At 48.9% G+C, this 16652-nt stretch overlaps 1 protein-coding gene and 1 long non-coding RNA gene across 3 annotated transcripts in view; one reads left to right on the top strand and one right to left on the bottom strand.

The window, feature by feature from the left end:
* Window positions 1-11891, top strand: part of STK10 (serine/threonine kinase 10) — a 121222-nt gene extending 109331 nt beyond the window's left edge. Inside the window, exons 16-19 of one of the 2 annotated variants that reach the window (XM_079917028.1) lie at window positions 1454-1642; window positions 2246-2371; window positions 5036-5149; window positions 8409-11891. In XM_079917028.1, the coding sequence (XP_079773154.1) occupies window positions 1454-1642; window positions 2246-2371; window positions 5036-5149; window positions 8409-8549 (570 nt within the window). In that variant the 3' untranslated portion in view covers window positions 8550-11891. Of the gene's footprint in view, window positions 1-1453; window positions 1643-2245; window positions 2372-2596; window positions 2968-5035; window positions 5150-8408 lie in introns of those variants that run through there. The other variant, XM_079917029.1, reaches the window with a different exon arrangement.
* LOC307183881 overlaps window positions 3865-16652 on the bottom strand; it is a 28778-nt gene continuing 15990 nt past the window's right edge. The window contains exons 2-5 of the long non-coding RNA XR_013827631.1: window positions 8240-8423; window positions 6086-6345; window positions 5011-5214; window positions 3865-4145 (exon numbers count right to left, since the gene is read on the bottom strand). This is a non-coding gene — a long non-coding RNA (uncharacterized lncRNA). The remainder of the gene's footprint in view (window positions 4146-5010; window positions 5215-6085; window positions 6346-8239; window positions 8424-16652) is intronic.

Here is a 16652-nt window from a genome sequence, read left to right as displayed (position 1 = left end):
ATATCTCTTTCCCATGCATTCCCTCAGAATACTTTTTTAATTGAAGTATAGTTGCTTTACAATGTTGTGCTAATTTCTGCAGTACAGCAAAGTGACTGTTATGTGCGTACATACATTCTTTTTAAAATATTCTTTTCCATTATGGTTTATCCCAGGAGATTGGACACAGTTCCCTGTGCTGTACAGTAGGACCTTGATGTTTATCCATTCTAAACGTAATAGTTTGTATCTACTAATCCCAAACCCCCAGTTCATCCCTCTCCCTCCCCACCTGGCCTTGGCAACCACAAGTCTATCCTCTATGTCTGTGAGCCTGTTTCTGTTTTGTAGATAGGTTCATTTGTGCCATATTTTAGATTCCACATATAAGTGATATCATTTGGTATTTGTCTTTCTGACTTACTTTACTTCGTATGACCATCTGTAGTTGCATCCATGTTGCTGCAAATGGCATTATTTTCTTTTTTATGGCTGAGTAGTATTCCATTGTGTATGTGTACCACATCATCTTTATCCATTCATCCATTTATAGACATTTAGGTTGTGTCCATGTCTTGGCTATTGTGAATAGTGCTGCTATGATCACAGGGGTGCATGTATCTTTTTGAATTATAGTTTTGTCCGGGTATATGCCCAGGAGTGGGATTGCTGGATCATATGGTAACTCTATTTTTAGTTTTCTGAGGAACCTCCCATACTGTTTTCCGTAGTGGCCGCACCAACTTACATTCCCACCAACAGTGTAGGAGGGCTCCCTTTTCTCCACACCCTCACCAGCATTTGTTATGCATAGACTTTCTAATGGTGGCCATTCTGACCAATGTGAGGTGGTACCTCATTGTAGTTTTGATTTGTATTTCTCTAATAATTAGTGATGTTGAGCATCTTTTCACATGCCTACTGGCCATCTATATGTCTTCTCTGGATAAATGGCTTTTTTTTTTTTTTTTGCGGTACGTGGGCCTCTCACTGTTGTGGCGTCTCCCGTTGCGGAGCACAGGCTCCGGACACGCAGGCTCTGCGGCCGTGGCTCCCGGGCCCAGCCGCTCCACGGCACGTGGGATCCTCCCAGACCGGGGCACGAACCCGTGTCCCCTGCATCGGCAGGCGGACTCCCAACCACTGCGCCACCAGGGAGCCCCTTCTGCCCATTTTTCGATTGGGTTGCTTGGGTTTTTTTTTTGTTAAGTCGTATGAGCTGTTTGTATATTTTGGAGATTAAGAAGGCATTCAGAAGGTAAGAAGGTAAGGTTATTCACAGTAATCTTTAAAGTGAGAACAGAAGATGATATTTAAGGGTAGTATAGTAAAATGACACGAGCCTTGCTCTGCTGAGCATTCTGGACCACGCAGGTCCTGGGCTCCTGAGTTGCGTGTGGCAGCCTTGGCATCTGACCACGCCCGCGTGCATGGAACGCATCTGACCTTGGCCTGGGCTGGGTGTCCCCCTCAGGAGTGCGAGCAGATGCAGCGCTACAACCAGCGCATGATGGAGCAGCTGAAGGTGCGGCAGCAGCAGGAAAAGGCGCGGCTGCCCAAGATTCAGAGGAGCGAGGGCAAGACACGCATGGCCATGTACAAGAAGAGCCTCCACATCAACGGGGCGGGCAGTGCCGCTGAGCAGCGCGAGAAGATCAAGCAGGTGGGGGGCCGGGGGTGTCCTGGAGTGGGGCCAGATCCAGGTTTGGTGCGGCCTGAATCTTACATGGTTGGGGGGGTATAGAATCTAAGACGCAGCACGGGGTCTTGGAAGGAGGAATGGAATGGAAGCCAGAAGTAACAGCCCGGAAGCCTAAAAGCCTCACGTGACTCCTCCTCTGGCGGACAGGGGAGGAGGCTTGGCGTTGCATCTCATGCGCGTTCCCTGTCACACTCAGGGTGTCTATCCTGCAGCTGCTTCTGCTGGTAAACTCCTTCCTCTCCTCTACTGAGACCCCGCTCACAAGTCACCCATGTGGCTCCGGGACAGAGTCGGTGGCCGTGGGCTCCTGTGATTCCTGCTTACTACCTGCGCTGTCCTAGCATGTCTCAGTGTCCTCGCCCATCTGGGGGCTCCTTGAGGGCAGGGGCTGGGTCTCAGCTCAGCGGGGAGGACTTCAGACAGGGGGCACAGCCTGAGTGGTGCAGGGCAGTGTGGCTGTGTACAAACCAGCCCCTCAGATGGGGTCTCCCCGGGACAGGGCTGAGCTGGGCCCCCAGCCAGGCCCGTGGCCCGCTGAGGCGCCTCACCTGTTCTCTGTTGCAGTTCTCCCAGCAGGAGGAGAAGAGGCAGAAGTCAGAGCGGCTGCAGCAGCAGCAAAAACATGAGAGCCAGACGCGGGACATGGCGGCACAGTGCGAGAGCAACATGGGCGAGCTGCAGCAGCTGCAGGTACTGCCCCGCCCCTGCTCGCCTCACCGCCCCCCGAGGCAGTCGGTCAGCTCCCTGGGGGCCCAAAGACCCTACAAACGGGGGAAGGAGTCTGAAGCTCAGGGTGGAATGGTTTCCATCCTACCGCTCTGTGTGATGTTGGCCAAATCACATCACCCTCCCAGGCCATAGTTTCCACATTCGTAAAATAGGCAGAGGGTAAGGATGATAATTCCTATTTTGCAGAACTGGAGTGAGGCTTTGTAAATGAGATGACAGCTGAGCTGAACGTGCCAGGCCCGGGGCCTGGCAGTGGGCATGCTGCTGGATTTCTCGGTCACCACTGTGTCTTGGGAAAAGGTGTCCCAATTACCCTAATACCAAAACCAGACGTTACAAGGAGGAAAACTACAGGCCTGTATCTCTCATGAACACAGATGCACAAATCCCCAACGAAACGTTGGCAAATAGAATTTAAAAATGTATAAAAAGTAGTATACACCGTGACCAGGTGGGATTTATCCCAGGGCTAGTGCAATAGATGAAAATGAGTTAATGTAATCCATGACATCAGCAGGCTGAAGAAACGTCACATGATCATATCATCAACAGATACAGAAAAAGTACTTGACAGAAGCTGACCTCTGCTCATGATACATTCTCAGTAAACTAGGAATAGAGGGGAACTTCCTCAACTTGATAAAGGGTATCTGTAAAAACCTACAGCGACTTACCATCATCCTTAATGGTGAGAAGCTCAGAGCTTTCCCACTGACGTCAGGAAAAGGTATCCTGATACTGACAGGCCCCTTTGTGACCTCCTTCCCTGGGGAGATCCTTGACCTCTTGTTTGCCTCACAAAAGGTTTGCCTCACCCTAAGGGTCCCTGCGCGGGAGCTGGTACTTGGAGCCCCCTTGTGGTGGAGCGAGGCATTGCCATACCTGACAGATGGGCTGCCACGAACCTCTGTGACCTCAGGAAATTCTTTAGGCTATTGGATCCATCTGGCAATTTCTGGACAGGCAGGGAGGTGTGGGGGAAACATTGCAGGTATTGAAGCCTGTCAGGTAGGGGCTCTGCTGCTTGTTTCGGTGTGAATTTTAGCCAGGCCACTCACCTTCTGTGTCTATGTTCCCAACCCTGCCTCATGGGTTTACTGTGAGGATGAACTGAGAAAACCCATAGAGTGCTGGGACCCCGGCTCTGGGCAGGCCAGAGGTACTCAGGGCTGCCATAAGGATTATTCCCAACCAAGGCAATTTTTAAATTCCCAGAACCCTTGAGCTTGAAACCCCAAATAAAAATTCCCCAAGGGGTTGTACTCTTCCCGTCCAGCAGGGTTGAGGTATCTGGATGAAGGCACTTTCCCCCTGCTTCTAAACTCCTTAGAAACCACAAGATTGATTCCCTGTGAGGAATCAACAGGGAACTGTCACTTTTGCCTTTGAGAGATTCCAGGCTAAGTTTTGTGAGGCAGGTAACTTACCTCAGCGAGAGAACAGTGAGGCTGGCAGGCCTCAGCCAGGTCCATGGCCCTTACCCCGTCACAAGTCTCTCCTGAAGAAATGGTATGTGATGCAGATAATTATATAACTTATATAAATACAAATTATTTATACACACAGATTATCTTAGCTCACACTGCCATAACAAAATACCACAGACTGGGTGGCTTAAACAACAGAAGTTTATTTTCTTACAGTTTTGGAGCCTGGAAATCCACGATCAGCTTTGCCAGCATGGCTGGGTTCTGGTGAAGTCTCTCTCTCTGGCTTGTGGATGGATGCCTTCTTGCTGTGTCCTCACATGGCAGAGAGAGAGAGGAGAGGAGAGGGGGAGAGAGGGAGATGGGGAGAGGGAGAAAAGGAGGGAAGGAGACAGGGAGGGAGCAGTTTAGCATGTGAGCTCTCTGGTCTCTTCTTATAAGGGCACTAATCCCGCCATGAGGGCCCTACCCTCTTGACCTCATCTAAACCTATTTATCTCCTAAAGGCCCCATATCTCCAAATACCATCACATTGGGCATTAGGGCTTCAACATATGAATTTTGGGGAGACACGATTCAGTACATAGCACAGATGTTTAATACAATGCTATTTATAGTAGTGAAGATTAAGAGCAACCTAAGTGGCCAAAAATAGGGAAATGTTTAAATAAATTAGATAAACCATACTGTGGGATATTTTGTAGGAATTAAAATGATGATTGTAAAAGATGTTAGTTCTTTGTATACATGTAGAAATGTTTACATTATAATGTTAAGAGGAGAGGGAGGCAGGTTTCAGAATTGTGTATACAGGGTGAGCTAAAGAATGCACAGGACAGAGCCTGACGGGAAATATATCTAAGATTCTGTGGTGGTTGCCTCTGTGTGGTGGGATTAGGGCAGAGATTATTGTTATTAGTTTTATACGTTCATGTTGAAAAATTCAAACAATGCAGAAAGCCCGAAGTAGAAAGTTGCAAAATTGCTGCAGATTCCACTACTCAGTGAGAATTATTAATGTTAATATTCTGGAATAGTCTTCCAGGCACCTTTTGGTGCATGTGTCCTTACAGGTAGAGCGTTTTGTATACATGGAGTTTATAATCAAGGAGAAGTAATAAATGAATGATGCTGGTACCTTCATGGTATATCTCAGCCCTCTGTGCTTCTTACCTGTACTTCCTGGAATATGTTGCAGAATGAAAAGTGTCACCTCCTGGTAGAGCATGAAACCCAGAAGCTGAAGGCCCTGGACGAAAGCCATAACCAGAACCTAAAGGAATGGCGGGACAAGCTTCGGCCACGCAAAAAGGTAACCCTGGCTGGGCTGGTGGGCTCAGTGGTGGGCTCTGCTTCGTGTTGTGGCATCGGTTCTGCCTGGGGTATGGATATAGATACAGATATGGATAAGGTACAGATTTATGGGTTTATTTGAAGGAACTGTTTCACCCACTTGTTGGGACTGTTAAGCCTGAAATCTGCAGGGCAGACTGCAGGCTGGAGAGCCAGGGAAGAGTTGATGTTGCAGCGCTGAGCCCCAGGGCAGTGTGGAGGCCCAATCCCTCTTTCTTTAGCGGGACCTCAGTCTTTTCTCTTAAGGCCTGCAACTGATTGAGTGAGGCCCAACCACATTTTGGAGGGTAAGCTGCTTTATTCAGTCTACTGAGTTACATGTTAATCACATATAAAAAAATTCCTTCACAGTGACATCTAGACTAGTGTTTGACCAAACAACTGGTTACCATGGCTTTGCCAGGTTGACAAATAAATTGACCATCACAGGGCCTCAGTGTGGTCATTTGTAAAGTGAAGATAATGAATATTGTATAGTGTTATGCAGAAAGCCACCAGCCCACAGTATAGGCCAAGGACGTACTCATGTCCTCCCACTCTCCTAAACTCTCTGAGGAGAGAGCTGCCCTAATTACCCTTGATCATGTGTCCTGAGCCCTGAGGTTTGTTCTGCCGTCGTACTTGAGCTCTACTTGCTGTAACTGTGATCTGCCCAGGAGGCAGTTGCCCACCTCAGCCATATAACGGCCTTGGGAGTCCTTGAATAGAGGCTTCCCTCCCTGTGCTAATGGAGCTTTCTAACTGGAAGCTGGCCAGGGTCCCAGACCTTCCTGTTAATAGGCCCATGCTTATCTGTAACCACGCATGGTCCGCTAGGACTTTTGATACTTGACACTCGAATCAATGATACTCCTGCTGACACAGGCGGATTTGGCATCAGGAAATAGATGCTCACCTGGTTCTCTTACCTAGGGCTTCTATACCCTTGGCACATCCTGAGAGTCTGAAAATGAATCATCATCTTGCCTCTAGCAACTGCCCAGATTGCTTCTTGGGGGTGCCTGGGCTTAGGGGAGGTGCCGCAGGGTGTATCTGGAGAGCCGTTGGATTTTGCTGGTGCGGGCTGCCTCCTTCCAGAATTCTTTGTAGAATCATCCCATCCTTAGTCACCTGGGTTGCTGCTGGAACACTGGGCCGGAGGTGGTGATCTGCATCCTGGAATACACGTTCTTTTACACTCTTGCATTTCAGTCGGCAGCTTTGAGCTGCTGCCCATGTATGGGGGGGCAGGCGAGATGACTGTACATTGTGGAATATTTTTAGAAAAATTCAGATTTCTTTCAGTAAGTATAGAATATCTTGTAAGGTCAATAAGGTGTTGCTTGGGTCATAGCTGACACAGAGTGTGGCCTCAGACAAGTCTTCCCTCCTGAACCTTGCTTTTTGGGGCCATAAGATGAAGATAACATTCCTTCCCTTAAAACAGGTGTTAGTACACTATTGCCCGTGGGCCAAATCTGACCCACCACCTGTATTTGTAAATAAAGTTTTAATGGAACACAGCCATGCTCGTTCATTTACATATCGTCTCTGGCTGATTTTACACCAAACAGCAGTTGAGTAGTTGCAACAGAGACCTTAAGGTTTGCAAAGGCAAAAAAATTTACCATCTGGCCCTTTACAGAAAAAAGACCGCTGACTCCTGCCGTAGGTTATATAGAGGAATATATAGGTTATATAGAGGTAAAATAGAGTAGTGCTTAAGAGCATAGGCTTTAAGGAAGACAGACGTGGGAGAAAGTCCTAGCTCCCCCATTACTCGCTGTGAGACCCTGGGCAAGTTACTAAACCTCTCTGTGCTCAAAAAAGTGGTAGCTAGGCGCTTCCCTGGTGGCGCAGTGGTTGAGAGTCCGCCTGCCGATGCAGGGGACACGGGTTCGTGCCCTGGTCCGGGAAGATCCCACATGCCGCGGAGCGGCTGGGCCCGTGAGCCATGGCCACTGAGCCTGCGCGTCCGGAGCCTGTGCTCCGGAAGGGGAGAGGCCACAACAGTGAGAGGCCCACGTACAAAAAAAAAATAATAATAATAATAATAATAGTTTTAAAGAGAGAGACATAATAGAATGCTGGTCAAATCCTGTGAAAGTGGTTCTTCTATAGTGAAAGTAATAAAGAAGCCACATTTACTGAGTAACCCATGTGTGCCTGGCTTTGCAGATGGTGGCACAGTGTTTCAGAGCTTGAACTCTGGAGTTAGACCCATCTTGGCTCTGCTCCCAGCCAGCTGAATGACCTTGGGCAAGTGACCTAAGCTCTCTGAGCCTCAGTTTCTCCATCGTTAATGGGGATAGTGGTATCTGTCTCATAGGGTGAAGATTAAATAAGATGTAATGCACTTAGCATAGTGTCTGACATGTAGGAAGTACTAAGTAATTATAGCCCATTCGTTTTTAATTTAATCTTTGCAGTAGCCCGGCCAGGCAGGTAGTGATACTGCCACTTTACACGAGAGGAAACAGGCTTGGAGAGGAAAGGTGGCATGCAGAGGCCCACCCAGCTGGTAATGGAGCTGAATTCTGTTTGACTGTAAAGCCCCTGCTCTTTCCTCTGCACTCTGCTTCCTTTCTTAATCGAATAATTATTTATTTTTGGAGAACCCTCAAGAAATTTTTCTGGTGGGACACAATTTAGCTAGATAAACTTGCGTGTGCCCAAGGGAAGCTCCTGCAGCGCTTGTCGTCTAGATGCTCCCCTTGCAGTTATCTGATGGGCTTTTACAACGTAGAGAACCCCTGTCCTACCACAGATGTTCAGAATTAGAATCTCAGGGGGGTGGCATGACTGCACGTGTATTTTGAAAAGAAGTCCCCTGATTTTGCAGGAGGGTGCCCTGGTTAGGAACACCATGTAACTCGGACATCTCTGTTTCCCCTGCTGTTAAGCCTCTTGCTTCATTTGCTGCCTCAGGTTTTTCTCCATTCTTTTGGTTGTTTTCCTGCCAGCTGATTTGCACACCCCATCTAGACTGGCATTTCCCCAAAGCAGAGCCCTTGGTCCATAGGAAACTCCTGCGTGGCTGTGGCACGAGGAAGGAGGAGGTGGTACCTACCTTCTGGGTGACGGGCGCTGGGACAGGAGCGAGGGAAGACCAAGTTACCCCAAGCACTGAGGCCTGGGAGGGGAAGTTCCAGAGAAGGCCACTTTGGTGGGGGTCCTGTGGTTGGGGAAGACTTGTGTCCTAAGGGATCCAAACGAGCTCCGTCTGCCCTCTGTCCTAGGCTCTGGAAGAAGAGCTGAACCAGAAGAAACGAGAGCAGGAGATGTTCTTCAAAATGAACGAGGAGGCAGAGTGCCTGAGCCCCAGCACCCCAAACAAGGCCACCAAGTTCTTCCCCTACAGCTCTGCGGATGCTTCGTAACAGCCGCCCAGGGCTGTGGCTGGCAGGCTGGTGGGCCTCGGGGCCCTCCCATTCTCTGTGAACAAGTAACTCAGGAGCCCCTTCCCTCTTGCTTCCATGCCGGCTCGAATCCAGCCCCTTGCCTTGTGCCACCCCAGCTGTGCCTGACAGACCCACCCGGCGTTTCTGACTTCTCGCTGGTCGTGGAGGGCGAGGTTTTATGATGTGCTGCCTGATACTAACGTGCATTCCATTTGAGCCCCAGGTTCCTTTGAGCTGTCAGCGACTTGGGCTGTTGGGGGGGCCAGGGACCAGGAGGAATAGGTGTTCTTTGGCCTCGAGGCCCCTCCTGTTTGCCAAAACACCAGCTTTGCTGTCTGTGGGCACAAAGTGCTACTGCTGAAGTCACCGTGGGCGTGTCCTATTGTAATTGCCGGTGGCTTTTCAGCCATTCCCTGCAGTGTCAGACCAAGAACCACGCCTTCTAACAGCCATTCTGGTTCCCAGTGGAGCCTAGTCTGCAGCCAGCTGCTCAGGGGGTGCCCTCCTTCCTCCAGTTCCCCCAATCTGCCTTCTTCTTGAGACAGCAGCTACAGTGGTGGGATGGGGAGAGGCTGAACGCTTCACCCTGATCTCAAGTGTTTCGTGCCATCTTGTACTCTCCCTTCCTGCACATACATGCACGCACGCACGTGCGCGCACACACACACCCTTGGCCCCCCGGGCCTCTTGTGCCAGGTGGATTGGAACATGTTCGCTGCCTGGGCCTGCGCCACTGAACACGTGAGGGGAGCCGTTGGTGTGGGCGTGCTGGGGGTTGGCACCAGAGGCACAGGCTGAACCACCAGCCTGCACGGGATCCTATGTTCAGGGATAAATTCCTTGCCGCACAAGACTTTCCCACCCCAGTCATTCTGTCTCACACTTGCCCACCCTGTCTGCAGGTGATACGGGAAGGCTGCTTCCCTCTGCTCTGTGTCCCTCCTAGTTCAGAGTCCGGCCTCACACTTCAGACAGAGGCTGGCAGTCAATGGAACTTCTGTTCAGGGAGAAAAAGCATCAGGGAGAAATGCAGTGCTTCCCGCCCCCAGGAACCTGGCAAAAGCAAAGCTTCTGTATCTCAGATGGAATGCTGGGCCTTTGGATGACTCAGCTGGCCTCCCACAGATTCTGAGCCCCACAGGCTGCAGAGCGTAGATAACCCAATAAAAGCAAATGCTCAACCCAGCGTTCCGTTTATTTACAAAGAAAACTTTTTTTCACCTTTATGTCTAACTTGAAAAAAATATAAATAAATGGCTTCCTTAGGAAAATGCCTGCTTTAAAAAAAGCGGAAAACTGAAGGTGATTCTGAGGAATCAAATGGGTGTACCGAGTCTGGGTACTATTTTGGTGGTGATGGGGTGGTTGACACACCCTGGGAGGACTTCCTCTTTCTTCACTCCTATAGGTAAGGGTTCAGTGCTTTGTCTTTCTGAAGCAATTCCCTGGAGTTTTCTGGGGACTGGTTGTAAATGGATCTTGGGAAAGTAGGGTAACCATTCAATAGAAAAAGGGACTTGGGGTTCCAAAGACTTACATATGCAGTAAAGATGCATGGGGGCCGTGGGAAGGCACTGGTCCTCTTCGGTTAGTGAGCACTCAGCTTGCCTGCTTCACTATTTGACCCAGAAGGGACAATTTTCAGGTCTCACACAAATGAGACAAGTGAAACAATTATGCCCTTTGATTCTCTTTGGTGCACAGGTGCTGGGAAAACGTGAACTAACAGTGTAACTACAGAACACAGACCCAGTTCCACCAGGCGAGGCCAGCATTGGCGAATGGTCAGGTGATGGCCAGTGGCAGGGCTGACTTGTGCTTTAGTTACAATACTGCCTTTTGTAGCCTGGGGCGTGAGAATGAGTATTAGGTGAAATGCCGGTTTCATGGTGTAGGTGAAAGTCTTTGATCATTTCCTTCTTTGGTTTGTCGTTCACATTGGAATCTCATTCAAGGAGCTGCTGCTTCCTGCTCAGTGCTGCCTTAGCCTTAACACCTCCCCTGTCCTTCCCGGATGGGGTCTGGTTGGGTCTCCCAGTCTCACAGTTGAGCCAGCGTGCAATGCCCAGCATTGAGAAGGCCCGTGCAGTATTCTCTGTGTTCTGTGCTAATGTTTTCTCTGGAAGGGACAGACGGAACTGTTTCACATTTACAGTCAATTTTTAGCAGAGTAAATAGAACTAACTTATATTTTCCTCTTTATGAAGTTATTTTTATGTAGTTTCCAAACTTTATATAAAAAACTTTTGTAAAATGTTCTCTTCAGAGTTAACTGCGAGAATGTAAATATGCTTCTAATAAAATAACAAGGTTGGAAACTCTTTGCATTTGGGTTTGTTCTCTTGGATTCGGGTGGGAAAAGCAGGGCAGACTTAAACAAGAAAGGGTTTCCTATCTTCTGAGTACACTGGTGCCTCCCAGGTTGTACAGCAGGTCAGACATTGGAGTTTCTGTTCTGAAAGAAGTTATGCTTGGCTGTGTGTGTGTTTTCTCTACAGACATTTATATCATTCTCATTTAACAGTGAACATTTGACCCCAGGAGTTTTTACATGTTAACTTATTGAATCCTTTCAACAACCCACGAGGAAGACATTGTCATTCTCGTTTTATAGACAAGGAAACATGCTGGGTAAGGGGAGAGTCAGGCGAAAGCTCAGAGCACTGGTAAGTGCTGATAAAGTGCCTATGGCTTCAAAGTTTGAACTTCACTGTCTCCTCCACAGCTCCTCTCCTGCCAAGTGCACCCATTACATTTAGCAAGAGTCACACACACTTAACCACCAGCATCTCTGCCATGTTCAAAAGTGTCAGCCATGGGCTTCCCTGGTGGCACAGTGGTTAAGAATCTGCCTGCCAGTGCAGGGGACACGGGTTCGAGTCCTGGTCCGGGAAGATCCCACATGCCGCGGAGCAACTAAGCCCGTGTGCCACAACTTCTGAGCCTGCACTCTAGAGCCCACGAGCCACAACTGCTGAGCCCACGTGCCACAACAACTGAAGCCCGCATGCCTAGGGCCTGTGCTCCGCAACAAGAGTAGCCACCGCAATGAGAATCCCGCGCACCGCAACGAAGAGCAGCCCCCGCTCACCGCAACTGGAGAAAGCCTGCGCACAGCAAAGACCCAATGCAGCCCCCAAAAAAGTGTCAGCCATGCCTCTAAAACCTCATTCAGGGGTTCTTAACCTGGAGTCCATGGACACCCCCTCAAACACACACAAGGGATCCATGGGTAGAATTCAGGGTATCTTTGTACCTGGATGGGAAATATTTGGTCTTTAGTTTCACTAACCTCTAACTGAAACACAGCATTTCCTTTGCTTATGGGTATAGGCAACAAACTCTAATATTATTAGCAGTACTTGTGACTATGTCAGCAGTAGAAATCACAGAGACTGCATCTCACGTTACAGCTGTTGCAGACATCTTCAATTATCATTTTCGTTCATCATTTAATTATAGTAGTTATTGGACCTACTACTAGATCTTGTTATTTAATGAGATACAAATATAATACATATGACATATATCACACATAGTATATATTTTTTCTGATATTTTGACACCTCTATTTCATTATGACTGGTTTCACTTGTAATCTATGTGCTTTATACTGTGCATTTGAAAATACTATTCTGAGAAGGGGTTTATATTGTTTGTGGAATGCCTTAAGAACCCCTCCTCTGTCTGTAGCCCTGAGTTGTCACTGGCCTAGAAACTTTCCTGTCACTGTCCAAGAAACCTTCTCACCAGCAGGTGGCAGTCCACTGTCACAGTGTCCCAAAGGTCTGTGAACTCGATGTGTCTGAGAGGATGCAGGCGGATAAGCAGCTGGCATGCCTCCCATTAAGGAGTAGAAATTGACTGAGGTTCCCAGGGAAAAAGGTTCATTCGACTGGTGGAAAAGACAGTGCATTAGGGGATGCGTGGCACTTTTCCCAAGTTCCCATGAGATTTCCCATGAGATCCTTCCACATTAATTGACACCTCTTAAATGCCAAGTGTTAGAGACGCTGAAATGAATAAGACATTGACACTGGCTTCAAAATGCTTGTCCTCCTGGGGAAACAGACCTGGTGAAGCAGAGTGTTAGTTCAGGCTGATGTAGCCTGGGAGAATCAGGGAAGGCTTCCCAGTGGAGGTGATGCCGAGTCTAGGAGGACAAACTCGTATGTGCCAAAACACATGCATTCAGAGACTGGGCTATAGTTGAGAGTGAATGGTTTATGGGCCATGAGGCTGAGAAAAGGACAGGGCCAGACCGGCATTCCAGGCTCAGGCTGACCTTTACTGCCCCGCGAGCAGTACGAAGGCTGGGAAAGAGTTTACTCAGAGGAAGGACAGTTGAAATCATGAGTGTAGCAATCCAAGAGATGGGCCGAGGAGAACAGAGACAAAATCAAATGGGAATATTGGCTCACAAAGGTTGGAGACTTTAGGAAGGAAAGGGCAGACTGCAGGCTTCATGAGGGCAGGGAGTAAGACCTTAGCTGACCCCTAAACACCCAGAATCCAGCACGCTGCAACACCAAGATACGCAGTCTGGGCTTCTCATGCCATAAAGGGAGCAGTAGGGATCTGGGGGCTATAGAATGGATGTATATTAACGCACTGTGCTACCATGGGTGTTCACTAGGTCTGATTAACAAGTATGTCTTTAGTTAAAAATGAAACAGAGAACTTTCAATTCCAGTGATGGCAGACTAGGTCATCCTGATCACTCCTGACACTGAGGACGATTAGAAAATCTGGACAAAAATACTGAACATGAGACAGGCTGGGACCTGGGACCCTTTGCTGCAGTGCTTGCACCTGGGCAAATGTCTCTTCGAGCAACAGAACACAAAGAAACTACAAGGGACTAAAAACAACTGCATGCATGCACAGATGGGGCAAGTTATGCGCAACGGGATACAAAGAGGCCAGAAGAACCCAACTCTCATTTCTGAAGAGCTGGGAGCAAAAGCAGGGTACTATGCATGCCCCCTCCACACAGCACCACCAAAGGGCTGGGCACACCACCTAAGCCACCCCTCCAGGCTGGTCCTTGGACACACCCCTACCCTCACCCCATATAAGGAACCAGCTCATGCCCACGCCCCCTTCCCTGGGAAGGGAAAAGCCTTGCCTGAATTTCCTGTCTAGCCTCTTATCAATATCTATTGACTAAGGAGGCCAAGAACCCTGGTTGGTAACAGATTTATGGCACCCAATGTGGGGCAGCTGTCCCCTTCCCGGGAGGGGACCTGGGCACCTCTGGGACCACCGAATGCAGCTTCCCCATGGGTGACAAGTGGCCACCTGAACGTCTTGTTTCAGCATCACCATGTTTGGTAAGTCTGCCTTCCTGGCCCCTGGGGGCCTCAGCACCCTCATTCAGGCAATGCTTTCCCCCTCTCCCTTGTCCCTTTCCCTCTCCTGATAGCTCTCTACCTCTCCTCTCTCTGTCCACTCCTACTTCTGGCCTATCCTTCCGCGTGGACGTCAGGCAGCTACAGCATCACTCCTCTCAGCTTGTGAGACCATGCTCCCTCTGGCCGGCAATGGCTCACCTTGACAGGTGACAAGCAGAGGCTGGAGAGGCTCGTCTCACACCGTGCAAATCCTGGTCCAGCGGGCTCTCTCTGCAGGGAGATTTATGAGTGATAGAGGCTCAAACCTCATACTGTGTAGTGGCTGGAAGTCCTATTGTCCTGATATTCTCACCTTTATTTTCCTGCTGTCTCTTTTTCAGTCTTTTCTGTCCCTCCTCCTTTTATCTCTCCCTTGATCCTTATACCTGCACTCAGGTCCCCTTTATCCTGAAAACTTCTTGTTCGTGTCTTTAAGTTTTTGTCATTGGTATCTTTGTTTTATGTAGTTTTGTCTGTCCAATAGCTCCTGCAAGTCTCCCCCGACATTGTGGGCACAGTGGAGCACTTAAGCCTTGAAATACAAACACAGCCCACATCACCCAAGACTCCAGCCTTGGGCTACTTACTGGGATTTTAAAGAAAAACAGGCAGTGGGGGTGGGGCGGGGAGAGGAGCTTGCATCTTTCTCCTCTGCCTTTGCAATGTAACTATTCTATCTGAACTCAAGGAGTTTGCATTTCTCTCCTCTGCTTCTGCAATGTAACTATTCTGCCTGGGCTCTCAGGAACTACCTGATCTATCTGTAGCCCCCCAAATTGAGAAGAGAAAAAAAAAAGAGGTCTTTTAAATTCAAGTGGGGTGGGAATGTAAATTGGTACAACCATTATGGAGAACAGTATGGAGGTTCCTTAAAAAACTAAATATAGAACTACCATATGATCCAGCAAGCCCACTCATGGGCATATATCCAGAGAAAACTGTAATTCAAAAAGATACATGCACCCCAATGCACCACTATTTACAACAGCCAAGACATGGAAGCAACCTAAATGTCCATCGACAGAGGAATGGATGAAGAAGATGTGGTACATATATACACAACAGAATATTACTCAGCCATAAAAAAGAATGAAATAATGCCATTTGCAGCAACATGGATGGACCTAGAGATTATCATACTGAGTGAAGTAAGTCAGAGAAAGACAAATATCACATGATACCACTTATATGTGGAATCCACAAAAAAAAATGATACAAATGAACTTACTTACAAAACAGAAACAGACTCACAGATCTAGAAATCAAATTTATGGTTACCAAAGGGGAAACCTGAAGTGAAGTGATAAATTAGGAGATTGGGAGTAACATATACACAATACTATATATAAAATAGATAAACAACAGGATCTACTGTATAGCACAGGGAACTCTACTCAATATGCTGTAATAACCTATATGGGAAAAGAATCTGAAAAAGAATGGATACATTTATATTGGGTTGGCCAAAATGTTGGGTTTTCCCGTAATATATGTATACTTTTCCCAATATATGTATAACTGATTCACTTTGTTGTACACCTGAAACTAACACAGCATTGTGAATCAACTATACTCCAATACAAATTTTTAAAAAATTTAAAAAATGGGACGAGGGGAAGATGGTGGAAGAGTAAGACACGGAGATCACCCTCCTCCCCACAGATACATCAGAAATACATCTACATGTGGAACAACTCCTACAGAACACCTACTGAATGCTGGCAGAAGACCTCAGACCTCCCAAAAGGCAAGAAACTCCCCACGTACCTGGGTAGGGAAAAAGAAAAAACAGAGACAAAAGAATAGGGACGGGACCTGCACCAGTGGGAGGAAGCTGTGAAGGAGGAAAGGTTTCCACACACTAGGAAGCCACTTCGCGGGCAGAGACTGCGGGTGGCGGAGGGGGGGAGCTTCGGAGCCGCGGAGGAGAGTGCAGCAACAGGCGTGCGGAGGGCAAAGTGGGGAGATTCCCGCACAGAGGATCGGTGCCGACCGCTACTCACCAGGCCGAGAGGCTTGTCTGCTCACCTGCTGGGGTGGGCGGGGCTGGGAGCTGAGGCTCGGGCTTTGGTCGAGCGCAGGGAGAGGACTGGGGTTGGCGGCCTGAACACAGCCTGAAGGGGTTAGTGCACCGCGGATATAGCCGGAGGGAGCACGGGGAAAAGTCTGGACCTGCCGAAGAGGCAAGAGACTTTTCCGTCCCTCTTTGTTTCCTGGTGCTCGAGGAGAGGGAATTAAGAGCGCTGCTTAAAGGAGCTCCAGAGACAGGCGCGAGCCGCGGCTAACAGCGCGGACCCCAGAGACGGGCGGGAGACGCTAAGGCTGCTGCTGCCGCCACCAAGAAGCCTGTGTGCCAGCACAGGTCACTATCCACACCTTCCTTCCGGGGAGCCTGTGCAGCCCGCCACTGCCAGGTTCCTGGGATCCAGGGACAACTCCCCCGGGAGGGCGCACGGCGCGCCTCAGGCTGGTGCAACGTCACGCTGGCCTTTGCCGCCGCAGGTCCGCCCCGCACTCTGTGCCCCTCCGGCCCCCCGGCCTGAGTGAGCCAGAGCCCCCGAATCAGCGGCTCCTTTAACCCCGTCCTGTCCGAGCGAAAAACAGACGCCCTCCAGCGACCTACACGCAGAGGCGGGGCCAAATCCAAAGCTGAACCCTGGGAGCTGTGAGAACAAAGAAGAGAAAGGGA

The sequence above is a fragment of the Stenella coeruleoalba genome (genome assembly GCF_951394435.1).
Source record: "Stenella coeruleoalba genome assembly, chromosome: 3".
Classification (NCBI taxonomy): Eukaryota; Metazoa; Chordata; class Mammalia; order Artiodactyla; family Delphinidae; genus Stenella; species Stenella coeruleoalba.
This window is presented reverse-complemented; position numbering and strand designations above follow the sequence as displayed.